This window comes from Delphinus delphis, chromosome 4, assembly GCF_949987515.2.
Source record: "Delphinus delphis chromosome 4, mDelDel1.2, whole genome shotgun sequence".
Classification (NCBI taxonomy): Eukaryota; Metazoa; Chordata; class Mammalia; order Artiodactyla; family Delphinidae; genus Delphinus; species Delphinus delphis.
In genome coordinates, this window is record NC_082686.1 from 67,062,499 (window position 1) to 67,089,372 (window position 26,874).

A 26,874-nucleotide genomic window follows, 5' to 3' on the forward strand; every position below is an offset into this window, starting at 1 on the left:
CTAGCATTTGCACTCCTGGGCAATTACCTCAGAGAAATTAAAACTTATTGTCCACATAAAAGCCAATACACAAATGTTTATAGCAGCTTTATTTATAAGAGCTAAAAGTTAGAAACAACACATGTCCTTCAATGAGTGAATGGTTAAAGCAGTACATTCATACCATGAAATACTACTCATCAATAAAAAGAATGAAGTATTGATACACACAATGATGTTAACGGATGTCAAGGGCATTATGCATGAGTAAAGCTAATTTCAAAAGGTTGCATACTTTAAAAAATTCTCAGAATGAGACAAAATTATAGAAATGGAGAACAGATTAGTGGTTGCCAAAAGTTAGGGATATGGGGATGGGAGGGAGGGGAAAAGTGTGACTATAAACTAGTAGCACAAAGGACACATCTGTGATGATAGGGCAGCTGTATACTTTGTTGTAGTGGTGGTTACATGAGTCCACACATATTATAAAGTTGCATAGAACTATATACATACTTGAGTGAATGTCAAATTGGTGTGAAATCTGCATAAGATCTCTGAATTGTACCAATATCAATTTCCCAGTTTTGAAATTGTACTATAGTGATGGGAAACTGGATGAAGGGTACATGAAAGCTCTTTGTACTATTTTTGCAATTTCCCATAAATTTATAATTATTTCATTTAAAAAAAACTAAAAGAAAAGGGTTAAATAGCAGGGATTACCATACCTGAGCTGATGCAGCTCATGCTGCCAGGAGAGGTTTTCCTGCCTGAGCTCTTCTTGCATAATCTGAAATGTTTTTGTCTTATCTTGATACTCCTGAAGTTGAGCCTTCAGTGGACGTAACTCAGTGATTTCTTGGTTAATCTGTAAGTATTGCTGCTGCAGATTCTTCAATTCCTTCAGCTTTAACCAAAAGGAAAGTAAAAGGGTGATTCATCACATTTCACTCATTCAGCTGTAAGTCAGCAGCACCTCCCTGCTAAGTCAGTCAACATCACAACTGACTACCAGCACCTAACAGTCCACTGACATAATGGCAGCATGAATCCCTAAAATGGTGAAATACAAGCAGCCAGGCTGGTGGGAATCTCCTGATGGAGCGGCCATCAAGGCTGTAGGGCCTGACCACTACTGCAACTTCAACCCCAGCCCACTGGCCCTGAGATTCTAAGTTGACACTAGATCTACAACTCGGAGATAGGATAGACTTAAAGGACTTAACAGCTTCTTGGTGGGTGGTAACTCCCTAGAACAAGAAGTGTAAAGATAGATTGGCTTTCTATTTAGCCATATGCCCTGGCTAGGCTTCTAAACTTTCTTACATGAATATCAATCTTAGTTCTAGCTTAGCTGATGTTGATTATAAAGAAGGCATTGATGCCCAGGCCAAGTGTTAAGAGCAGTTAGAATTTGGAGTCAGCTGTCCTGCCCACATAGTGTGTGATGCTATGCATGTTCCACACACCTTCTAAGCCTTAATTTCCTTCACCTATAAAATGAATGTAATTATAGTACTCCTCATAAAGATTATGAGAATTCAACGAGAAAATTAATGCACTCCACACATAAAAGTTAGTGGTGGTGATGATGATGATGAACTTGCCTTTAATTAGCAAAACTGCCTATCTACATTCCAGATATATCTTCTAACTCTTTATCCCCAATATTCTTTAAAAGCTTGGTAGTAAGAAATAATGTCAGGACATCTGGGCAAAGAGAGAGGCCTTGAACACACATCTCTTTCACCCTCTCTGGAAACATCACTAAAGCTACAATAAAGGCATCATTTTATAAGCATAAAAAACAAGAAGAACAAGAGAGGAGTCAGCAGCAACAAAATTAATTTTAGAAGCTGAAAAGGAGATGCATAAATGGTAACTGACTTAACAGATCTGGGAAAGGCAAGTCTTAAGCTGGCAGTAGGAAAAGCCAAGAACCAATAGAATTTACTCTGCAGACTCTTCAAAAGGCTCAGGAATTAACAGCACCAAGTACCTCTGGAAAAGATGGTGATGGGGGTAGGGAGGAGGAGGTGATAGCTGAAATAAGGAGGATTCGATGAAAACTGCTTGAGAACAACTATATCCCTAAATACCGTCCCAGTTCCACACTTTTTGTTACTCTGACAGACAACTAGAATTTTATTCTCTAGAAAAAGTTAAAAGAGTGTCTCTGGACTATGGAACACTAGGTACAGTAGAAGGTAAGGGTACTGCTCCAAAACAAGGGTGATCAAGTGAATGTGTGCTTTCTGAATGCTTGAAGCCTTTCCCCTTCTTAGCTTGAAGAGTGCTGGCACACAGGCCTTTACCGTCCATAAGGGAAATTGAGAAGTCTTCTCTAGAAAATCTGACCAACCCAAGAGGAACTAAAAATATCAACATGGGGACTACCCTCAAAAATCTCAGCAAGATCACCATGCACTGAAACTCACAGCTGGTTAAGTCCCACCCACAAACATTTTAGACTCTGCCCACAAACATGAAGAATAAACCAAGGATTAACCCTCACCTGAAGAACAGCTAACATTAAGCAGGGATAAAAAGAAACTAGAAGAAAAGTAATTCAGAAGACATCAGCAGAAGAAAGAATGTCATGTACTCAAAGACTTAAGAGAATATTGGAAATTACAAACATTATAGTAGAAATTTTAAAATTATAAAGAAAAACTTATTATGAAAAAATTTCAAAGAATAAAACTACCCCCAATCTTCTTGGAGAGATAAATTAAGAATATATATCCATGAGAAAAAAAAAATCTTTAGAAATCAGGAACATGATAGCAAAAATGAAAACTTCAATATAGGATTCATATGATGAACGTGAGAAAATCTTCCCAAAGTAAAGCAAAACCAATAAAAAAGGTAAGAAAATTATAGAGCCAATCCAGAAGGCCCTACACCTAAACAACAGGATTTCCAGGGAAAAACAGGCAATAGAGAAAAAGGATGGGGGAAAATGGTAAAATAGAATTCAAAAGAATTGCCCAAAATTGATGAGCATGACTTCTTAGATTCAAAGGACTAGACAGAATGATAAAAATAGACCCACACCAAAATACATTATCATGAAATGTCAGAACACACAAGACTAAAAGATTCCATTTACAGTTGACCCTTGAACAAGGAAGGAGTGGGGGTACCCACCCACTGTGAAGTCAAAAATCCATGTATACTATTGTTGGCCCTTCATATATGCGGTTCTTCTACTGAATATATCCGCTGTTCTGCATCCACAGAGCCAACCACCCACTGATCCTGTAGTACTGTAGTATTTACTACTGAAAAAAATCTACGTATAAGTGAACCCATGCATTTTAAAGCCATGTTGTTCAAGGTCCAGCTGTATTTCCAGAGAGAGAGAAAGAGATAAGAGATGAGGGAGAGAGGGAGAGAGACAGAGACAGAACTATCTCACAAAGGATCAAGGATCAGAATATCTTTAGACTCCTGAACCACAATGTAAGCTAAAAGGGAACAGACCAATGTCTTCACAATTTTGAAGGGAAATTATTTTCAGCCTAGAATTCTATACTCAGCCAAACTATCAATCAGGTGTAAGAGATAAGACATTTTCAATAAATTTACCTCCCCTGTATCTTTACTTAGAGAGCTGCTGAATGATTTATTCCAACAACATCATGGCACAAAACCAAGATGAGGAAAACATGGAATACAAGAAACAGGAACTCTAACACAGGAGAGAAATGGAGGGAGATATTCTTTTTTTTTTTTTTTTTTTCCATACGCGGGCCTCTCACTGCTGTGGCCTCTCCCGCTCCGGACGCGCAGGCTCAGCGGCCATGGCCCACAGGCCCAGCCGCTCCGCGGCATGTGGGATCTTCCCGGACCGGGGCACAAACCCGTGTCCCCTGCATCGGCAGGCGGACTCTCAACCACTGTGCCACCAGGGAAGCCCTGGAGGGAGATATTCTAAGATGAAAACTGTGTCCTAGGAGTACAGGGCAACTGATTCATTTAAGAGCAAAAAAGAGATTCCAAGAGAATTTTCTTCCTGAAGACTAAATAGATAGGAATAAACATCTTGAAAAATGTGGATTAAATGGCAGTAAATCTGGCGTTAATTACATTGATAAGTACAAAGAAAACTAAGTAAGCAACAACAACAAAAACACAGTTATTCACTCCAGGAAAAACAAAGGTGTTGAGGAAACTAACAGTAACACATGTCTCAGGTCTAATAGCATTTGTAGTTATAAAAATGTAGACATTGAATATTGATTTAATCAAAATTAAAATTAAATTACATCAGGACAATGGGGAAGGGGTTGTATATTGAAAATGTACGTGTATACTGTGAAAACAGAGGGAGTGGGCTTGCCTGGTGGTGCAGTGGTTAAGAGTCTGCCTGCCGATGCAGGGGACACGGGTTCATGCCCCGGTCCGGGAAGATCCCACATGCTGCGGAGCGGTTAGGCCCGTGAGCCAAGGCTGCTGAGCCTGCGCGTCCAGAGCCTGTGCTCCGCAATGGGAGAGGCCACAACAGTGAGAGGCCCGCACACCGCAAAAAAAAAAAAAAAAAAAAAGAGGGAGTAAAGAGAACTAAACCCTGTTAGCATATAAGAAAGTCAACAGCTAATGCAAAGAATGAAAAGCCAAGATGCACTATAAACATGATATTTAGCTACTGAGGAAACACCAAAATAACAAATTAAAAGGGTTGAAAGCAGATTGCCTCAGAAGAAGGAGAAACAGGGTTGGGAATGCTACTGTTTGTTTTTCTTATCAAACATTGTAGAATTTAGTGACTCATCAAATATATGTGTATAGCTTTATCTTTTAACCCAAAACTAAAATAAAAACATATTTTTGTTTTGTTTTAAAGCAAACATATATTCTTTATGCAATCCACTCACTCCTCTAGTCCAGATACTCTAAATGTTACCTTTGGAATAGAGCAGATCATCAGAAAGCTGTGTGTCTGGAACTGCATTTTAGCCACTTGCAGAGGTAACTTCAGTGAATTACTCAAAATTCTTTTGCTATGCACTTACATCAAGGGACAGCTAAATAAAAATCCTATAAAACAATTATTATATTTACTGTAGAGAAGTAAAGAATGTTTCATAACTTCATAGTGACCTCCCTATGGAAACACAGAAGAAATTTCTTACAGGCCTCAATACTTAAAGAATAACTATTCTTATCTGTTCCAAGTAGTTTTACTTTCTTCCTTTTCCCTAAAATATGGACACTGCAATTCATACACAAGGTTTTAAAATTCCGTACTTCTGATGGCTGCCAGACCTCAGAGCAAAATTAGTGGTCCATCTTTCTAATAGGATATTGTGATAGCCCTTTGGGATAAGTTTACTCCTAAACTAAACTTACTTCTGGTTTAATCTTTTTCTCTCAGATCCTAATTTTCTTTTCCTTCCCAGTTCCTCACCTTATATTACCTTGAAAAACTGTTCATATCTTTATATGCTACCTCAAATCATTTTCAGACTGAAATAAGTATAGACAAACAAAAAGGCACCTCTAGAGATTTGCTCTACAGCCTTTAGGTGGGGAAAATCCTAAGGAAGTTTGAACACATTGAAAACTCCAGAATGTTTTCAGAGTTGTTTGTCATGCCCTAGTAGAATCCTAGAATCCCCTGGGTTAACTCCTTGCCACTTAGACCCTTGGACTTCATTTGCGAAACTTCCCTTTGACTAATTACATAAAGAAAACCAAAGTCACCTAAGCTCCGTTCAGACCTAGCTCATCTCTTGGGTGGTCCTGAGGGAAAGGAAGCATGGTGTAGGCAGAGGTGACAAACCGCTGGCCTAGGCTAAATGTTTAAACTCATAGTGATTGAAATAAGTTATTGTACATGCAGCCAGTGGCTAAGAGACTAGAAACTTCAATGCTCATGAGACAGACTGAGAACAAGATATGTGGAAAAGAAGATTTGATGGACAATTAACAATACATTCAGTAAGTATGCAGAAGGGCCTCAGCGGCTGTAGCAGAGCCTGTATGCAATATCATTGAGTCAGACTGTCAGGCCTTCATGTGATTTATAACCCTGCCTAGGCTTTATGACTTGTTCATGGCAGATATAAAAGCCTCAGTCTCAAAAGTTCCTATAATTTCCCTACACGACAATTTCACAAAATAGAGAAAAGTGTTTTCAGTAACACATATAGAGAATATACATCAATTTTTGATTATCTACCATATGATTAAATACCCTTCTGCTAAAAACCATGGGAAATATGAACAAGTATAAGACATGACACATTTACCAAGAGTTTACAATTTAATTGTGGAAATAAAAAATAAGGGTATAGAAATTAAACACACACACACATACACACACACCCATATATATCAAGGCAATATGGGACAAAGGAAAAGAGAAGCACTAGGGAAGTACAGACAGAAGGTAATAGACAATCAAGCGATCTGGAAATGTAGCCAGAGGATTTGAGCTCTGGGGCAACCTTTAAAGAGTAGGAAATATGTGCCCAAAAAAGGAAAATGGAGAGGACATTTTGGTTCAGAGGACAATAACGTGGGTAAGTAGATCAGTTTGTGGGTGAGTAAATCAGTTTGGCTGAAATGAAGAGGATGAGTAGAGAAGCAGTAAAAGAGGATGCTGGAAAGAGAGGCAAAAACAAACTATAGGGTATTAAACCCAGCCTAAGAGGTTTGAATCGTCCTAGAATGCCCAGATAATATGAATAAATTTTTTTTATCATTTTCTATAAAAATGAAAATCAATTTAAAGAAAGTTTCAAAAACTCTCAAAAGAAGATTGGAAAGAGAAATCTAGATACTCACTAGTCGGTCTCGGTCATTTTGAAGTGATGACATAGCTTTTTTTAAACTCTGTACTTCATCTGGGCTGGTTGAAGGTGGGGCTGCAGACCTCTGCTTCCCTTCCTCTGACTTGCGGAATTTGTCCAGTTCACTCAACAGGCGATCTCTCTCATTCTGTAGACTGGCCATAGCCTTGGAAAAGGACTGCACTTGGTTGTAAGAGTCTTCTAGTTGTGAGGACAAGTGAAGCAGTTGGTCATCTTTGGATAGAAGCTGTTGGTTAAGTTTCTCAAGGTGGGGCAAGCTGTTATCCTCAGTGGAGTTAACTGGAAACGCAGCTTTAGAAACAAGAACATCTCTCTCTTTGCTTAAGAGGCCTTGCTCTTCTCTCAGCTGTGCCAACTCCTTCAGACTGGCCTCATATTTCTTTTTCAGTTCCTCAACTTCCTCATTGGCATGATCTCTACTATCTTGTAGGGAACTCATTGACCTTCCAAAAGACTGGATTTGTGCTGTGAGACCTTTATTTTCTTCGGTGACCATGAGTAACTTCTGTTCCATCTCTACCAGATCTCTTGCTAGCTCCGCCACCCTCTCTTCTGCTGTTTCAGTTTCATTTCGCATTATCCCTGCATCATGATGAAGATGCTTTAATTCTTTCTTCAGTTTATCTTCAATTTCACCTACCTTTTTGGCAGCTTCCTTCTGAACACGAACCAATTCCTCTTCCAGTTCTGTAATTCTCTTCTGAGACAAAGAAAGGGTAGTATTTAACTTCTCTACCTCTCCTTCTTTTGCTTTTAATTGGGCCTGGAATATTCCTAAAGTACCTTCTTCTTGCAAGGCTGTCAATTGTTTCTTTAGTTGGGATAGAGATACTTTTAAGTTCTCAATCTCTTTAGATAAACCTCGTTTCTCCTCCTGTAGGGCAAGAGAGAACCTCTGCAGCTCCTCCTTTGCTTCCTCAGACTCCTTGAGCTTTTCTTCTAATTTAGCATACTCACTTTTCACCTCCTTAGTCTGCTGAAGTTGAGCTTCAAGGAGCTGCTTTTGCTGACAGTCCTTCCTTGATATCACTTGGTTCAGGTCTTCTCTATATTGGATCAGTTCTGCATTGAGCTTGGCATTCTCAGAATTGAGATCATCCATATGACTTCTCAAGCATCGAATTTCTTCCTTCAGCTTATTATTCTCAGTAGCAGCATCCTGGATGAGTTGGTCTTTTTCCAAGATCACAGAGAGATGTCGCTCTTCCAGCTGTTGGTAGTCACCTACTATACGGTCTCGGTCATCCTGGAGAGAAGACATGGATTTAACAAAGGAATTCAACTGAGCCTTCTGTTGCATGTTCTCCTTTTTCATGTTTTTCAGTGTTTCCATAAGCTGATTGGTTTTGTCAACAGCTTTTTTGTTCTCTTCTTCTAAAACAGTATTCTCCTCTTCCTCCTGGGACAGCAGATTTTCCAATTCTTTAATTTCTTTGTCATGCTGCTGATGCAGTTCAGCAACTACTTGGACTGCCTGTTCCTTGGCAGAAAGCAGGCTTATAATCTTCTGCTCTTTCATGTTTATTTCTTCATGCAGCCTACTGGTCAGTTGTCTGGAGGCCTGAAGATCTGTCTCTAGCTGTTCATAACTGAACTTACAATTTTGGATATCAGCCTCTTGTTGCTTTATGATCCCTTCCAAATTTTCTTTATTTTCCTTATATTTTTCTAAAGAGTTATTTAAATCAGTTGACTGGTCTCTGAGAATCTTCATTTCTGATTCCAACTTAGCTAATTCATCCTGAGAACTACGGTATAGATGTTGAGTCTCTTCTAGCTGGGAAAAAAGTTCTTTGTTTTCTCCCTGTAGAGTATCACAGATCTTCTGCTGAAGCTGGACTTCTGTCTGAGCTTTGGACTCCCAAATCTGCTTGTCATGTTCAAGCCTAGAAAAAGAGAGAAGGTCATTAATTACAGATTTCAAGGGAAAAGTACTTGATGCCTAAGGAACACATACTAAAACATGTACTCAGATCTACAAGTGAATAAATATTCATAATTGAAGGTGTTCATCTTTTTAATAAAGAGGTATTAGCTCTACTGAATGTTCTGTATTAAAGGTATATTGCACCTAAGAATTCGTATAAAAATAAACTCCAAAGTATGTTGCTAATTTAGTGACATGACCTTGGACACTCTAAAAAGTGCCCCCAATTTTGTTCTTTGCTCTAGACAAGCTGTTGTCTGGCCCCTTAACAGAATAATCTTGGTATGAGAGGCAATGAGGAGACCTGTCTCAGAGCAGAAGGATCCTACTAAAAATGAGAGTACAAAGTGTGGGGGACACTGTTATTTCCTGAGCTTGAAAAGTGATAATAAAATTGGAGTTTGAAGAAAGTAACTCTAGCAGGCATATGCAGTATGAATTTATGTGGAATATGAGGAAGAGAAAAGAGGAGATCGTTTCAGAGGCTAAGGCAGTAATTTGAGAGTACAATAATATGTACTATGGTAAAAATGCAGACAAGGATAATGGAAATGAGAAGAAAGGAAGAAATCTAAGAGATCTCTCAATAGAAAGATGGGTAGAGAAGCAGATGTAAATTTTTCATGTTAATACAAGTTGTAGCAGAAAGTCATTTGTAAGTCATTTGCAAGAGAGCGAGAGAGACAGAAGTGAGAGGGAATACATCTTCAGGGAGAATTTAAACCAAAATCAGTCCCATAATATTAAAGGGAATAGAAATAGTTTAAATAGAGACTTCCTTTGCCTTCAATTACCTTTGGAAGAGCAAAAAAAGTCATCATTCATTTACCTGGAAATGTTGATCTTTAATTCCTCCATGTGGATGGACATCTGCCTAAGCTGATCCTTTAGAACACTGAAATTCTCTTCTTTAAGTCTAATTTCTTCTTCTTTGGTTTGAATAGCAACACTGAACTTCCTCTCCCATTTCTTGGCTTCATCTATCACCCTGTCCCGATCATCCTGGAGGGAAGACATGCTCTTAGTGAAAGCTGCAAGCTGGGCCACAGTACTATCCAAGTTTTCCTGAAGTTGCTTAACTTCCTTGTCTTTCTTGTTCAAAGTAACCTGAATCTCTCCAAATGTCTCTTCTAAGTGGACTTTTTCTCTATGCAAAGCATCCAGTTTCTCTTGCATATTCTTCTTCTCTTTCAGGTGTTTCTCCTCTACCTGCTCCAGTCTTCGCTCAAGATCTTCATCCTTTTGTTTCATTTGGCTTTTAACTGATTCTTTATTTGACTGAAGCTCCTTTTTCAACTTGAAATTGTCTGCTAGGACCCTTGCTGCTTCACTTTGAGTGTCATCTAGCAGTACTTTGAAGCTAGCTAATTCTGTTTCTGCCTTCTTGCGATGTTCATTGGCTTGAGCCAGATTTTCTTTGGTTATTTCCAAATCTTTTTGGGACTCAGTCTGAACAAATTCTAAGGCCTTAACAGTTCTCTCCAGAGCACTGATTTTCTCTTGGTACCTAATGCAATCCTTCTGCAGCTGCTTTACTTCTTGCTGTTTTTCTTTTAACAGCTCCTGAAGTTCCTTTGCATGACTTTTATTGCCAGGCCCTTTCTGAGCACCTTGTATTTTCTCCATATATTCCTTTCGTATTTCTGATTCCACCTTAGTTTTCTCCTTGACTAACTGCTGCTTTTCTTCTTCCAATTCACTCACACACTTTTTAAGGTTCTGCATTTCAGATTCTAGTAGTTCATTTTTGATTTGGGCATCTGTAACATCCTGATAATAATTCCCAATGCTTCCATTAAGTTCTGCTAATTGATTCATAAGCCTCTCTTCCAAATCATCTTTCTCTTCCTCTGCTGTCTCCTTTAGCTTGGTAACTCTGGCAAGTTCTTCTTGGATTTGCTGATTTAATGAGTTTATTTTGGTTACTTCTTCCTGAAGCATTCTTAGTTCAGCATCCTTAGCTGATATTTGACTCAATAAAGCAGCTCTCTCATTTTCTAAAGTCTGGCTAAATTCCTTGTCTTTCTGCTTGTCCTCCTCTAATTCAGTGATTCTTTCTTTGAGCTGATCCATCTGCTGTAGGTAATTATTAATTTCATCATGTAAGCTGACATTCTCACTTATATCAGGCTTGGCACTGTTCTCTGAATGAATGGATTCTGAATTTTCAGACCTTGGGTTCATACTTGGAGAGCTTTGCTCATGGGCCTCACCTGGAGCAGACTGGGTTGCCTCTTCAGTGACAACCATCCGGTTATCATGTTTCTCAGTGGCCTCCAGGCTAGCTTGTTTGGATACATTACCTTCTATCTGATGCTTTAAATCCTGAACCTCTTCACTTAAAGAGTCCTTCTCCATCATTAAAGCCTCAAACTCCTTAGAAAGGGTTTTATACTCTGTTTGGACCCTTTCTAGTTCCTCCTTCATGTCAGAATTGGAAGAAAGAAGTGCTTCCATACTATCTTTAGATGTACCTCCTGCAGGGTGTACCTCTGCTCTAAGCCTCTCATTCTCTTCTTCCAACTCTAGGATTTTCTGCTGTTTAGATTTAGCAAACTTTCTCATCTTTTCTTTCATCTCCTCCATTTCCTGTTTAGCTTCCTGCAACTGCTTTTCTGTTTCTTTCTTGTTTCCTTCCGTGCTTCTTAACTTGCCGTATAGTTCTTGCTTCTCTTGCCTCACAGTTTCTACCACATGCTGAATCCTTTCCGCCTCATTACTAACATTCTCATAGGACTGCAGAAGAATTTCATATTCCTTTTGTAACTCTTTGTGTTTCTCTTGCCACTCTGTTATTTCTGCAATCTTAGAACATTTCAAAGATTCAATTTCTTTCACTAAGTTTTCCTTGTCTTCAGTAAGACCCTCCAGAGCTAATTTCAGACTTTCACAAGAACCATTGAGACTTTGATTTTCCATTAAAGATATGTCCATTTCTGCAATGAGTTTGTCTCTTTCTTCCTGAAAAAGAGCTAACTTGCCTAAGAATATATCTTTCTCTTTATTTTGAGCAGAAACTTGGTTTTCCACATCTGCCAGAGACTGGGTGAGATGTTCAATGTTATCTCTGGCCAAAGACAACTCCTCTTGGAGACGTTTGTTTTCTTTTAGTACTTCTTTTCGGGAAATAAGGGCAGCTTGCAGTTTCCTCTGTATTTGTTGCTTTGCTTTACTTTCTTCTCCAGTCCCTTCTGGTTTCTGCTTCATTTCACAAAGCTCCACCTGTAACTGCTTTATCTTCTCATCATGTTCTTTGGCTTGCATTTCCAGTTCTGTATGCAGAGCCTTCACTAAATCCTCTTGTTCTGTTATCTCTGTCTGTACTTTAGTAAGGGCTGTTTCCTTCTCACTAAGCTGTCCAGAAAGGTATCTAACTTCTTCTTCTTTTTTGCTTATGAGTTTTTGCAGTTCATCTAGTTCAGGCTGTAATTCTCTTAAATGTTCTAATCCAGTGATTTCTAGTTGACTGCTTTCCAGTTGTTGCCTCAGGCTTTCTGTGTGGGCTTCAGCTTCATGGGACGCTGCCTTCAGACTCTGGATTTCTAAATTCTGTTTATTTATCTGCTCTTGTAACTGAAATACCTCTTCTGATTTTTTAGTCAGCTCACTTATTGTAGAGCTAACCTTCAACTCTAACTCTTCTTTCTCAGTCTCTATTTCTTTCAGCTGTGTCTTAATCTGGGCAATAGCAGTATTGCCCTGCAGACCATTTGTATCTCCAGGATGAGAAGGCCAGTCTGGGTACAAGTCAGACTCTGAAGCAGGTTGAGCAGGTTGCTGCTCTGTGGCTTTGAATAAAGGTTCTTCTAAACCTTGAGTGGGAGAACCTGGAACCTGCTGGCCACTGCCTGGGAGTTTTCTGTCCGAAGATTCCTTTACTTGAATCTGTAGTTGCCTTAGTTGGTCCCCAATGTTCTCATTTTCCTTGCTTTGCTCATCAAACTGTTCTTGCAAGCGATTATAGTCATCTTTCTGTTGCTTGAGCTCCTCCCGAAGATGTCTTTCTTTCTCCTGTGCCTTTTTTAGAATCACCTTGCGAGAGGTTAATACTTCCTGTAGCTTCTTTTGAAGTTGCTCCTTTTCTTTTTCAAGGTCCACTATTTTTTCTTCCAGTTCTGGTTTCCAGTGTTCTCCACTACCTGCACCAAGTGGACTGATGGCTGCTGCTACTTTTACAGGTGCTGCTGACTCTCCATCACCTGCATCCTTGTTACCTGTGGTTAACTTTTGGATAACTGTTTGGTTTTCAATGATTTCTGCTTGGAGCAGATCTATTTGGTTTGTCTTCTCTTGCAAATTCTGATTCATCTGTTTGACCACAGCCTGTAACTGTTCTTCAGCTGCTGCCTTTTCTTCCAAATCCTTCCTTATCTGCTCTAGTTCCACTTCCTTCTCAGATATTACCTGTTTTAAAGATATTACCATTTCTATTTCTCGGCACTTAGAAGTCATACATTTTTCTGAGTCTTTTTTGCTTTCTTTATCTTCCTCCATTTCCCTCCTCTCACTCTCACTGAGTGGGGTGTCTTTCCTGGGTTCATCTTTCACTTTGGCCAATTCCTCTTCTAATCTACTGACTCTCTGTAGAAGTTCCTTTCTGTTAATAAGAGCAGCCTGGAGCTTTCTTTTTCTCTGCTCACTTTCTTTCTTTACAAGGTCTAATTCATACTGAAGTTCTTCTTTACTTATTAGCCCTACTGGGTTCAGCTCATCATAATTCTGTTTAATGCCAGAAACAGTTTCTTTATCTTCTTCCCCCTGCTCTTTTTTGGCCTCTTCAGCTCTGGATAATAAATTCAGCTGTTCTTTAAGAGTCTTAATTTCAACCCCAAGAGAAAACTTCTCTTCATTAAGCTGAACCATTTTCTCCATCATACTAAAGCTGATTTCTGTCACTTGCTGATCCTTCTCCTTGATGGTTTGTTGGAGGATTTCCACATCTTTCTTTTTCTCTAGTAAGAGTTGGTCCATTTTTGCTATTTCAAGTTCCTTCTGTGAAAGAGCCTGTAAAAGTTCTTCCACCTTATTTGAGATATCCCGCTCACGGTCTGCCCCCTCGAGCACTTCACTTTCCTTCTTCTGCAGCTGGCTCTGCAGGCTTTTGATCACTGTACTCTGCTCGGAAAACTGAACTTGCACATCATCAAGTTCGTTCTGTAAAACTTCAATCTTTACATCTTTAGTTTTGGCTTCTATGCTGAGACTGTGGATCTGTTCAGTGAGCAAGTTGTGATGAGCAGTCTGGCTTTCATAGTCAAGTCTTTTTTGCCTTTCTGCTTCTGCAAGGTTCACTTCCAGTTGCTGTACCTGAGCCCTCAGTTCCGTTACCACACTAAGTTCCTTCACCTGAGAAAGAAGTTGGTCTCTTTCTTCAGACAAAGCAGTGAATGCACTATTGGTGTTTTCAGCATTTTTCTTAAACTCTTCAATCAGCTGGGTTAGGCTGCCTATTTCCTTAGCTTTCTCATCTAAATTTTTCTCATAGATCTCTTCTGCTTTATGAAGGTTTAGCTCAAGCTCCAAAATTTGACCTTTTAGCCTTTCCAATTCATCCTGGTGATACTGACAAATACCTGATACCACAGAAGGGGATTTATCATCATCATCCTGCTTTGCTGATTTTAATTCCATTCCAGTGTCACTTAAAGATATTTCCTCAGATGTTCTGTGTTGGTATTTAGTGTTCATCTGTTCTTCTTTCTCAGTTGTTGGAAGACCGCTCTCTTCATTTGGCATGGGGGGAAAATGTTGCCCTGTATCTTCAAGCAATACTGTCATTTTAACTGGAGGTATTCCTTCACTCTCTGTCTGTTTCATTTCTTTTTGGTCAGGGACCTCAGGGTCACCGTCTGCCCTTTTGCCTTGAAGCTGCAACTTAAGGAATGCAATCTCCTCTTGGGCTTCTTTCATTTCCAACAATAAAGTGGATAGTTCTTTATGCTTTTGAGAAAATGTGTTCTCCAGGACATCTTGTCCACTTTCCTCAGCAGAAGAGCTGCTCTTGTTGAGCCTGGCAATATCAACCATGCTCATCTGTTTTTAAAAAAAGAAAGAAAAAGCCTCAATCAAATGTTTTATAGAAAAGAGCCTAAGTAGGGACTTCCCTGGTGGTCCAGTGGTTAAGACTCCGCACTCCCAATGCAGGGGGCCCAGGTTCAATCCCTGGTCAGGGAACTAAGATCCCACATACCACAACTAAGCCCTCATGCCACAACTACTGAGCCTGTGCACTCTAGAGCCTGTGCACCGCAACTAGAGAAGCCTGCGTGCTGCAACGAAGACCCAGTGCAGCCAAAATAAATAAATCTCCAATATAAATAAATAATAAATAAATAAATTTATTAGAAAGAAAGAAAGGGAGGGAGGGAGGGAGGGAGGAAGGAAGGAAGGAAGGGAGGGAGGGAGGGAGAAAGGAGCCTAAGTAAAAACTGGTATTTTGTGCATTTTCCAAAACCTAAAACTTTTCTGTCCAAACCTTCCTAACATAACACTGCTAAATACTTTTAACATCAGTTTTCCCAACTTGGACCTCTGAGGGCATCCTGTCAATGCTGCACTGAGGTCATGTCATATTCATAACACTTAAGGAAACCTGAGACTCATTTTCTAAATATTCCTCACTTGGGAAACTTTTCCTTCAGATTAAAACTACTTATTTCTCCTAAGAACTGCTTAAAAATAAAAAGGGAAGCAGGAAATGAATTAAATTTTTGTTTCATCCCATGCCAAGGAGGAAGTTAGGGATTCCTTTTCCTAAACTATCTATTGAAATGGGAAGTATTAGATAAGACAGCCATTAACAGACAAATATCAAACAAGTTGATTGAGATAAATTGCCAGGATAAAATAATCAAAAAGGAGTTCTGTTGGGGATTGGGAAGACATTATGGACCTGTTTTACAAAATATTAACCAAGTTACTATTACAAGGATTACTGTGTTAGACTGCTCAATCCACATAAATTATTCTATAATTGTTTTCTTGGGAAACAAAACCAGTGAATCTCATGGCAAATTTAGTATTTTATTAAATGAGTTTGGGGACATGGGTCCAATCCCTGGTCTGGGAAGATCCCATATGCCACAGAAAAACTAAGCCCGTGAGCCACAACTACTGAGCCTGCGCTCCAGAGCCCGCGAGCCACAACTACTGAGCCCACGTGCTGCAACTACTGAAGCTTGTGCGCCTAGAACCCGTCCTCCACAATAAGAGAAGCCACCGCAATGAGAAGCCCATGTACCGCAACGAAGAGTAGCCCCCACTCGCCACAACTAGAGAAAGCCCACGTGCAGCAACGAAGATGCAACACAGCCAAAAATAAATAAATAAATAATTTTTTTAAAAAAAGGAAGTTACATTATTCCCCAAAGCCATTTATGAGTCTATCACTGACTTGTTGATTGGAAGGACAATTAAACACAGTACAGCTAACAGTAATCTTAAATCAGCAGAATATTGAGCAACCATACATTTCTTACAGTAATTTTTAGGTTATAAAAAGCACCATTCTCTGACAATACCCTTTTTAATATAATCCTAAGTGAAACTGTGCCAACTGGGGAAGGGGATTTGGGGAGAGACTAGAGACTTTATCTAATCTCTTCACTGAGAAACTTATCTGAGATGGGCAAAGAAGCTGAAATAAATGATAACCTAGCATGAAAAATGGGTTATCAAATCCCAAGCAAGTGCTACTGTACTTGCGTTGGTTCTGAACAAACAAAAAAATTCCAAATATTTAGAAACAAGTGAGAGTAAAAGATAAATAATAAACATTACAACTCTTAAACCTCACTTTCCAGGTAATGTAATTCTCTATCAACATTAGAAAATTGCAGAAAAGCTTAGGTTTGAAATTACCTCCCTTTGATTGAGCTCATATTCTGATTATTTTAAGAATGCATCGGTCTTCCCTGGTGGCACAGTGGTTAAGAGTCCGCCTGCCAATGCAGGAGGCATGGGTTCGAGCCCTGGTCTGGGAAGATTCCACATGCCATGAAGCAACTAAGCCGATGCACCACAGCTACTGAGCCTGCGCCCTAGAGCCCGCGAGCCACAACTACTATGCCTGGGCACCTAGAGCCTGTGCTCCACAACAAAACAAGCCACCCCAATGAGAAGCCCGCACACCACAACGAAGAGTAGCCCTCACTCACCGCAACTAGAGAAAGTCCACGCACAGCTACGAAGACACAACACAGCCAAAATAAATAAAATAAATCATTAAAAAAAAAAAAGAATGCATCACTTACCTCACTGACTTCTCTATCTGCCTCTCCAGTTCTCTTCTGAGCCTCTAGGAGAGTAATCTGAGAGGACAGTTTTTCTGAAAGTCACAAAATAAATATCCTTAGAAGATAAATGTAGAGTGTTTGAAAAAAACAGAGGTATGATTGTGTATGTGGCTATTTGAGATGCATGAAATAACCAAGAGGAAAGAACAGATACAATAGTTTGGGGGAGATAAAACGTTTATTTTATTAAAGAAGTTGCAAAAGAAGATGAGAAGATGAGATATAAGATAGAATGGTACTAGGTGTTAATTATTAACCTGAGTGAAGTATAATAAATAGTGGAAGGCTTTAAAGGGAATAAAAATGCCAGAGCATATGACAAAAAGCAGCTATTTCTGTGGCATAATTTGGGACTTCTAGGGCAATAAATTTAACTTAATTTATCTATAACCCTCTGTATCCATCTTATAATGTATTAATATAGCACTTATAATGTCTTCAACATTCTTTCACATATTTTCATAAGGACGTCAAATTTTAGCACTAGAAGGGAGCTATCCAATCTCCTCAATGACCATATGAGGAAACAAAGAAATGCCATGACCTACAGCTAGTTCATAGAGCTGGGATCAGAATTCAGTCTTCTGAGTTCCACCCCATGTTTACAAAGTGTGTATTTAAAAACAGTAGTAGTACCTTGGAGGATAAAAATATTGAGTATTAATAAGCCCCCAAGAAGTTTATACTCTTTCTGAGAAGTTAAGACAAATATATTAAAGAAACAAACAAAAGAAGCATATTTTTTACACTACATCCAAATGTCTTAACGTGACCTACATGATTTGACCCCACTTATTCTACAAACTCCTCTGCTTGTACTACCCCTTTTTTGCTCACTCTAATCCCAAGAACACTGGCCTTCTTTCTGTCTGCAAACATATCAAATTTATTCATACTTCAGGGTGTTTGCACTGCTCTTCTCTGCTTGGGATTCGATTTGCTCAGCCTCTTTTTGCATGGCTGTCCCCTTTTCATCATTCAGGTATCAAGTGCTCAGAGAGGCCCACCCTAACCACTCTGACGCTACTTTCTTCTTCCCCCAGGCACATGTGCAGCAGCCTGTTCTATTTTTATCCTAATACTTATCACTCCCTGAAATTTTCTTATGTATATACATGTTTATAGCCTGTCTTGTCCTCTAATATGTTCAGAGCAATATGCTTAGCAACTAAATTAGTGCCTGGTACATAGGAAAGGCACCATAGATATTTGCTGAATGAATGAATGAACATTTATGACACGAATTCAAGACTGTATATAATATGTTCAGACATTTCACAAGATTATTTGAGGAAGGAGCACAGTGGCAGAAATGGAAGCACAAAAAGTGAGTTTAATAGAACATGACTCATAAAGCAAAGGTAACCTATGAGACCAGACCCAAAAACTAATACAGAAAACAAGTCCAGTGACCCCTGCAGGAAAGAACAAAGAGAATGGAACTCACAGAACCTCTAAATCACAGTGAGCTACACGAAAGTGATAGGGACTGCTTGCAAAACTACAAAATAAGCATCACGGATAAGATCTCAAAGAAGTATTTTCAGTGGGTTGAATAATGAACTGAATTTGTGGCGTTCTTTCTTTATCAGCAATGGTGGGACTAGTCTAATAAAGGTATACGATCCCTAGTTTATAGCTAAGTGGAACTGTAAGATGGTTAAGTTGGAAATATTGGCTATAGACTTTAGGAAATGGTACAAACTTTATTTGGTATTCATTCTCACTCTTAAAGATAAAGCATGGTAGTCAGTTACTCCAGGATAAAATAGATAAGTAAAACGTTATTAACTAGAAGTTATTAAAACCATAAGGTCCTTATGAAGCAGGTGACAAATGGAAGGAGGTATTATCTTCATTCTTACTAACTCTTCACACACAGTCCAATAGAATAAAGTGCTAAATTTAGTTCAATCAAACAAAACTTTATTCAGCAGCCACTCATTTGCCAGGTACTATTCTAGTTCCTGGTAAAGCAAAAGACGAAAAAAAAAAGGGCCCCTGCCTTTGAAGAGCTTATACTTTATCTCTAAAGAGCTTATAATATAAAACATAAAATTATAAATAGATGATCTTAATACAATGCTAAAAGAATGCAATTTGGAAGCACAAAAATGCATTTAACCCAACTTTGGGAAATTAGGATCGACTTCCTGAAAAAGATAATGGCCTAGTTGAGGCCTGAAACATGAGTAAGAATTAGCCAAGCTAAAGAAAAGGGATAAGGTTCTAAGCAGTATATACTATGAGCAAAAGCCAAAATGGTTTCTACCTCTGAACCTTTATTTATACTGATCTCTATTATCTCACCCCACAAATTTATTACTGGGAAAGTCTTTTCTCTCTTTATTTTGGCTATTTAAAAATTCATTGTCTTATTAAGGTCCTATTCAAGCCATACTTCTGAGAAGATTCCTTGGCCACTCCAAAATGAATATAATACAGATCTCCTGCAGCATCTATAGCCCATACTGTAAAATGTTATACTTATGTAAACACTGGTATTGTGCTTAAATTGTTTAATGTGTATTAATCCTAACTTCACTAATTACCAGCCATGCTGTCTAAGATCTTTATTATCATAGAATCAGAGAATCTACATGTTATACATATATAGTGATAAAAGTAGAGGCACTTGTGGGTTAAGAAGTCAGAGAATTATGGTTTTCATTTATACGTACCATTCTCAGCTTTCAGCTCCTCCAGCTCTACAGAATTAAAGAGCAAGGCTCCCTTTTCATTCTCTAGTTCTACCACTCTCTTCTGCAAAAAGGCAATACTCTCCTCAGTGACTGCCTAAATTGTAGAAAGACAACAAATTAATGATTCTCCAGTACAAAACTCTCATACTAATGTCCAGACAGCCTCTGGCATTTTTGTCTTCTAAAAGTTCTCCAGCCATGAAAATACTTTTAAAATAGCATCTACTTATCTGCCTAGGTAACCTTTAAAGTAATACTTTTCATCTGAAGACAGAAAGAGAAAATCTTTCACACAAATTTGCAATTCATTGGCTTTTGAATTTAAGACTGAAGTCTGGATTACAAAGAGAGAAATTCCAAGTCTACTGCACATGAAAGAAAATTTTCAGAATCCAAAAAACTAAAAGTGCATTATGAGTTCTGGAAAAACTTCAAGTAATCTAATATATGTGTAATTGGAGTCTCCAAAGGAAGGGAGAGGGTCAAAAAATATATTTGACTAATTAACAGCAGAAAATTTTCCAAATTGATGAAAACTATAAACATAGAGATTCAAAGTCCAAGCAAAAGAAACATGAAGAAAACTATGCAAAGGCACATCATAACCCAAGTGCTCAAAACCAGTGATAAAATCCTAAAAGCAACCAGGGAAAAAAAAAAAAGACAAGGATGACAGATTTCTTGTCAAAAACAAAATGCAAGAAAAAAGATAGTAGAGTAATAGCCTTAAAGTACTGAAAGAGAAAAAAAAAAACCTATCGATGTAGCTTCTCTAGTCAGCTTTTAACAATATCTTTTAAAAACAATGGAGAGATAAAAATGTCTTCGAACATACAAGAGCTATAAGAACCCATCACCAGCAGACTTGCGTGCTCATGACAGTACACCCACATTAAAAGAAGTCCTTTAGGCAGAAGGAAAACAAAACCAGATGGAAATATGAAACCACACCAGAGTTTGGCAAAATTTAGAGCCTTCCACCTGTTTTTGTAAATAAAGTTTTATTTATGGCCTAAAAGCCTAAAATATTTACCATTTGACCTTTTATGGAAAAAGACAGCCAACTCTTGATCTATCCTAAAGAAAAGTACCAGAAATGGTAACTGCAATGGTAGTTAAGATTTATTTTCTTATTATTTGAATCTTCTAAAAGATAAATGACTAAACAAAAATAAAAATTTTTGTTTATAACATGTTATATTTTTGTACTTTTTGTTTATAATATATGCATAAGTAAAATAATAATAATATAAATCCCAAGAGTGAAGAAATAGAAGTATATAATTGTAAGGCTTTTATTCTATACTTGAAGAAGCACAATATTATATGTAGGTAACTGTGATAAAAATGCAGACTATAATCCCTAATGCAGTCACTACCATAAAATAAAGAATTATAGCTAATACGCTGAAGAGGGAGAAAAACAGAGTCATAAAAAATACTCAACCAATTTTTTAAAAGGAAGGAAAAGTAAAAAAGTAAAAGACAACAGTTGGAAAAATGGAAAACAAATAACAAGGTGAGAGACTTAAAACTATATCAACGACAACATTAATGGAAATGGTCTGAACACTCCAAGTAAAAGGCAGAGATTGACATACTGGATAAGAAGTAGGCTCAAACTCTATGCTGCATATAAGCTTTAAATATAAAGACAAAAATAAGTTAAAGAGTGAAAAAAGATACACCATGCTAAAACTACTCAAAAGAAAAGTGGAATAGCTATATTAATATCAGAAAGAACTACATCTCACAGCAAAGAATGTCACCAGGGATAAGGAAGGTCATTTCATAATATCAAGGGGTCACTTAATCAAGAAGACATAAACATCCTAAATGTCTAAGCCCCCAATAACACAGCGTGAAAATACATGGTGTAAAAACTGATAGAACTGTAAATAAATCCACAACTATAATATGGGATTTCAATAATTGAGAGGCAGAAAAGCAGCAAGGACATAGTACACTTGAATAAGACTATCAATCAACTTTACATGATTGGCATTTATAGAACATTCCAGCAAACAACAGCAGACTACATATTATTTTCAAGTACATATAGAACATTTACCAAAACAGACAACATTCTGGGCCATAAAACAAGTCTCAATCAATTCTTAAAGAGCCAAGTCATATAAAGTATGTGCTCTGACCACAATGGAATTAAAATAAAAATCAATAACAGAAAGACCTCTAGACATATGACTCCCAAATATTTGGAAACTAAGTAACCCGGGGGCAAAGAAGAAATTAAAAGGGAAATTAGTATTGTGAACTGAATGAAAATGAAAATACAACAGAACTTGTGAGACACTGCTAAAGTAGATTTTTTGGGGGGAATTCATAATGCAAAATGTCTATATTAGAAATAAGAAAGGTGTCAAACTAATGGCCTCAGCTTTCACCTTAAGAAGCTAAGAAATGAGGATATCAAATCCAAAGTAAACAGAAGAAAGGAAATAATAAAGATCAAAGTAGAAATCAATAAAATAGAAAACAGAAAACAAGGCAGAATCAATGAACTCAAAGCTGGTTTTTAGATCAGTAAAGTTAATAAACCTCTGGACAGTCTAACCTGTGTAAGAAAGAAAACACAAATTACCAATATCAGAAATGGGAGAGGTAACATCACTACAGATTCTATACATATTAAAACAATAATTATAGACTATTATGAATAACTTTATATAAATTTGCCTACAAATTTGATACTTTATATGGACAAATCCCCTAAAAGACATAAAACACCAAAGCTCACTCAAGAAGAAATAGATAACCTAAACAGCCAAATAGTTATGAAACAAATAGAATTTTTAGCAAGTGAATTCAAGAAAGTATAAGGATAATATATCACTACCGAGTGAGGTTTACCCCTGGAACTCTCATACACTTCTGCTGGGAATAGAAAATGGTAACACCACTTTGGAAAACTGCCAAGGTCTTAAAACCTCCCATATGATCCAGACACTTCACTTCTAGGTATTTACTGAGAGTAAAGAAAGCACAGGTCCAAACAAAGATTTGTAAAAGAATATTCATAGAAGCTTTATTTGTAATAGCCAAAAATTGTCAACAATCCAAGTTTGTCCATCAACAAGTAAATGGATAAACAAATTGTGGTAGGTACAATATCCTCAACAATACAAAGGAATGAATTCTTGCTGCATACAATAGGATGAATATCAAAATAAGTATGCTGAGTGAGAGAACCAGGAAAGAAAAAGAGCACATATAATTTATTAAAAATACAAACTAATCTATAATGACAGAAAGAAGATAAGTGGTTGCCTGGGTAGTGGGAGATGTGAGAGAAAAATTAAAAGGGGGCATGAGAAACTTTGGGGGGGTGATGAATATGTTCATTTTCTTGATAATGGTGATGGCTTCATGCATGTCAAAACTTATCAAGTTGTACACTTTATAAGTATGCAGGGGGCTTCCCTGGTGGCGCAGTGGTTGAGAGTCCGCCTGCCGATGCAGAGGACACGTGTTCGTGCCCCAGTCCGGGAAGATCCCACATGCCATGGAGCGGCTGGGCCCCGTGAAACATGGCCGCTGAGCCTGTGTGTCCAGAGCCTGTGCTCTGCAACGGGAGAGGCCACAACAGTGAGAGGCCCGCGTACCGCAAAAAAAAAAAAAAAAAGTATGCAGGATTTCCCTGGTGGTGCAGTGGTTGAGTCCGCCTGCCAATGCAGGGGACACGGGTTCGATCCCTGATCCGAGAAGATTCCACATGCCATGGAGCAACTAAGCCTGTGCGCGACAACTACTGAGACTGTGCTCTTGAGCCCGTGTGCCACAACTATTGAAGCTTGCATGCCTAGAGCCTGTACTCTGCAACAAGAGAAGCCACTGCAATGAGAAGCCTGGGCACCACAACAAAGTGTAGTCCCCACTTGCCACAACTAGAGAAAGCCTGAGTGGAGCAACGAAAACCCAACGCAGCAAAAAACAAATAAATAAATAAACAAATAAATAAATAAATAAACTCTTAAAAAAAAATCAGTCTAGTTTCAAGAGTTGGAAGGCAACCTGATGACTAAGACGAGATGTTAGGCTCCTGGTTTTAAAGATGGAAGAACAACCAGGAACCAAGGGTGTAAGTAATACAGCTCTAGTCACTGGAAAAAATGAGGAAATGAATTCTTCCCTAAAGCCTCCTTCCCTGCAGCTCAGCTGACATCATGACTTTTGGCCAGTGAAACCAATTTTGATTTCTGATTTCTAGAATTCGAGGAATCTCATAACTTTCTGTTTAGAAGAACAACTAAATCATCCCAATGAAGAAATAGCAATCAAAACACCAGCCAAGCCACAAGAGAAGGGCATGTGATTATGTCAGCAAACTCAAGTCATCCTACTCCTGGCGCCAGAATTGAGTTGAAAAAGCCTCCAGATAATTCCAACTCTCAGCTTTCAAGTCAACTCCAGTCTTTGATTCTCCTACAGAAGGCTCCAGACTTCAGGGAGAAAAGAGCCATCCTCATCATTCATTCCTCTCCAAATCTCTGGAACACAGAATTGAAAAGAAAAGAAATCCAGAATTTTATGCCTCCCTCTTTGTTCTTTCTCAGGACTGCTTGGCTATTCCAGATCTTGCAAGGACTTCCATTATTATGTTGAATAGGAGCGATGAGAGTGGGCACCTTTGTCTAGTTCCTGATCTTGGAGGAAAAGCTTTCAGCCTTTCACCATTGAGTATGATGTTAGCTGTGGGCTTGTTGTATATGGCCTTTATTACATTAAGCTACATTTGTCTATGTCTAATTTGTTAAGAACTTATTATTATGAATAGATATTAAATTTTGTCAAATGCTAAAAAAAATCAGTCAAGTTTCAACAACTAGACAAAAATCAGTCAAATATAATTTGAATAATACTATGATTTAAGTGATATTTATAAAATGTTACAGCCAGTAACTACAGAATATACATTTTTTACAAGTGCACAAGCTACATTCACCAAGACACCCCATATGCTAGGTCATAAAACAAGTTTCTATAAATTTCAAAGCACTGAAATCATATAGAACATATTACCTGATCATAATGAAATTAATTAGAAATCAATAATAATACCTAGAAATAAAACCAAATATCTGGATATTAAATAACACACTTCTAAATAATCCATGATCAAAGAAGAAATCATAAGAAGAATTAGAAAACTCTTCAAAAACTGAATGATAACAACACAACATATCAAACCATGTGCTTAAGAGGGAATTGTGTAACTTTAAATGTTTAAATGAGAAAAGAAGATCTGAAGTGTTTGATATAAAGTTACACCTTAAGAAGTTAGAAACAGAAGAGCAAAGTAAACCCAAATAAATAGAAAGAAATACCAAAGAACAAAAATCAATAAACGTGAAAACAGACCAGCATTAGAGAAAATTGACAAGGCCAAAAGTTGGTTCTTTGAAAAGATTTTTTTTAAAAGTCAAATAATTTCTAGTTTAAAGTCTCATCAAGAAAATGAAGCACAAAGTGGGGAGATGTTGGCCAAACAGTAGAAACTTGCAGATCGAAGATGAAAAAGTTCTGAAGATCTAACACCCAACACTGTGATTATAGTTAACAATAATGTATTATATAGTTCAAAGTTGCTAAGAGACTAGATCTTAAATGTTCTCACCACAAAAAAGAAATTGTAATTATGTGCCATGATGGAGGTGTTAGCTAATGTTATGGTGGTAACCCTATTGCAATATATACATGTATCAAATCAACAAGTTGTACACCTTAAACTTACACAATGTTATATGTCAATTATATCTTAATTAAAAAAAAAAACAATAGGGATTGGGGTAGGGGTGGGTATCACTACAGAGCGTACAAGCATTAAAAGGATAAAAAAGGGAATACTATAACCAACGTTATAACAAAAATTTGACATCTTCAATGAAACGGACAGAACAAAACAAAACTAAAATCCAACTGGCACAAGATGAAAAAGAAAATCTTATTAGTCTTATATCTGTAAAAGAAATTCAATTCATTATCAACTCCAGACCCAGATAGTTTCACTGGTGAATTCTTTCAAATTCTTGAGAAATAATACCAATTTTACACAAACTCTCAAATAAAAGGGAACACTCCCCAACTCATTTTTTTTATGCCATAATAACCCTAATACCAAAATCTGACAAAGTACTACAAAACAAAGGAAAATCTTCATGACCAAAACAAAGACCAATATCCTTCATAAGTACAGATACAAAAATGCTTCCCAAAATAGTAGTAAATCAAATTCAGTAATATATACAAAGGATAATACTTTATGACCAAGTTGGGTTTATCCTAACAAAACAAGGTTGGTTTAATAGCCAAAAATTAAAGTAATGTACCATATGAACAGAAGAAAACCCATATGATCATTTCAATAAATGCAGATAAGGCATTTGGCAAAATTTAATACGAATTCTTACCAAATTAAGAATAGAAGGTAAAGTCCTCAATCTGATAAAAAAGATTAATGAAAACTTGAAACTAGTAACACAGCTAATGGTAAAATATGAAATGCTTTCCCCTAAGATCAGGCAAAATGCAAGAAGGCCCAGTCTTACCACTTCTATTAAACAGTGTTATGAAGGTCCTAGCCATTGCATGAAAAAGAAATAAGGGCATAAAGATTAGCAAGGAGTAAGTAAAACTTGCCTTTATTTGCAGATGACATGATTGTTTATGTAGAAAATCCTAAAGAATCTACAGAATGAGACTAGAATTAATAAAATAAATATCAAGTTCACATAAGCAAAATTCAATTATATACTTACATGAAAGTGCAAACAGTTGGAAAGGTGAAATTAGAATAAATTCCACCTACAACAGCATTAAAAAATATGAACTATTTCAGAATAAATTTTAAAATGTGCACAACTCCTCCAACCAAAACTACAAACCATTGCTGAAAGAAATTAAAGAAGATCTTAATAAGTGAAGAGAGATACTATACTCATGGATTGAAAAGTTCAGTAGTATTAAGATGTCAATTCTCCCTAAAGTGATCTATAGATTCAACACAATGCCAATTCAAAATCCCATCCAGCTTCTTCTTTTTTTCAAATAGAATTTGAGATAGTTGATTGTGTAATTTCTGTAGAAATGCAAAGAACCTAGAATAATCAAGGCAATCTTGAAAAGAACAA

The 26,874-nt window shown here is 37.5% G+C and overlaps 1 protein-coding gene and 1 non-coding gene across 12 annotated transcripts in view; one reads left to right on the forward strand and one right to left on the reverse strand.

Annotated features, from left to right (window-relative positions):
• Positions 1 to 26,874, reverse strand: part of GOLGB1 (golgin B1) — an 85,607-nt gene that overhangs the window by 16,577 nt on the left and 42,156 nt on the right. For all 11 annotated transcript variants that reach the window (XM_060010746.1, XM_060010743.1, XM_060010744.1 and 8 more), the window contains 5 exons: positions 19,706 to 19,820; positions 16,983 to 17,056; positions 9,560 to 14,763; positions 6,778 to 8,689; positions 711 to 889 (listed from right to left, as the gene is read on the reverse strand). In XM_060010746.1, coding sequence (XP_059866729.1) covers positions 711 to 889; positions 6,778 to 8,689; positions 9,560 to 14,763; positions 16,983 to 17,056; positions 19,706 to 19,820 — 7,484 coding nt within the window. The remainder of the gene's footprint in view (positions 1 to 710; positions 890 to 6,777; positions 8,690 to 9,559; positions 14,764 to 16,982; positions 17,057 to 19,705; positions 19,821 to 26,874) is intronic.
• On the forward strand, positions 14,832 to 14,904 carry TRNAG-CCC (transfer RNA glycine (anticodon CCC)). The gene has a single exon. It is a non-coding gene; the product is annotated as a tRNA-Gly (tRNA).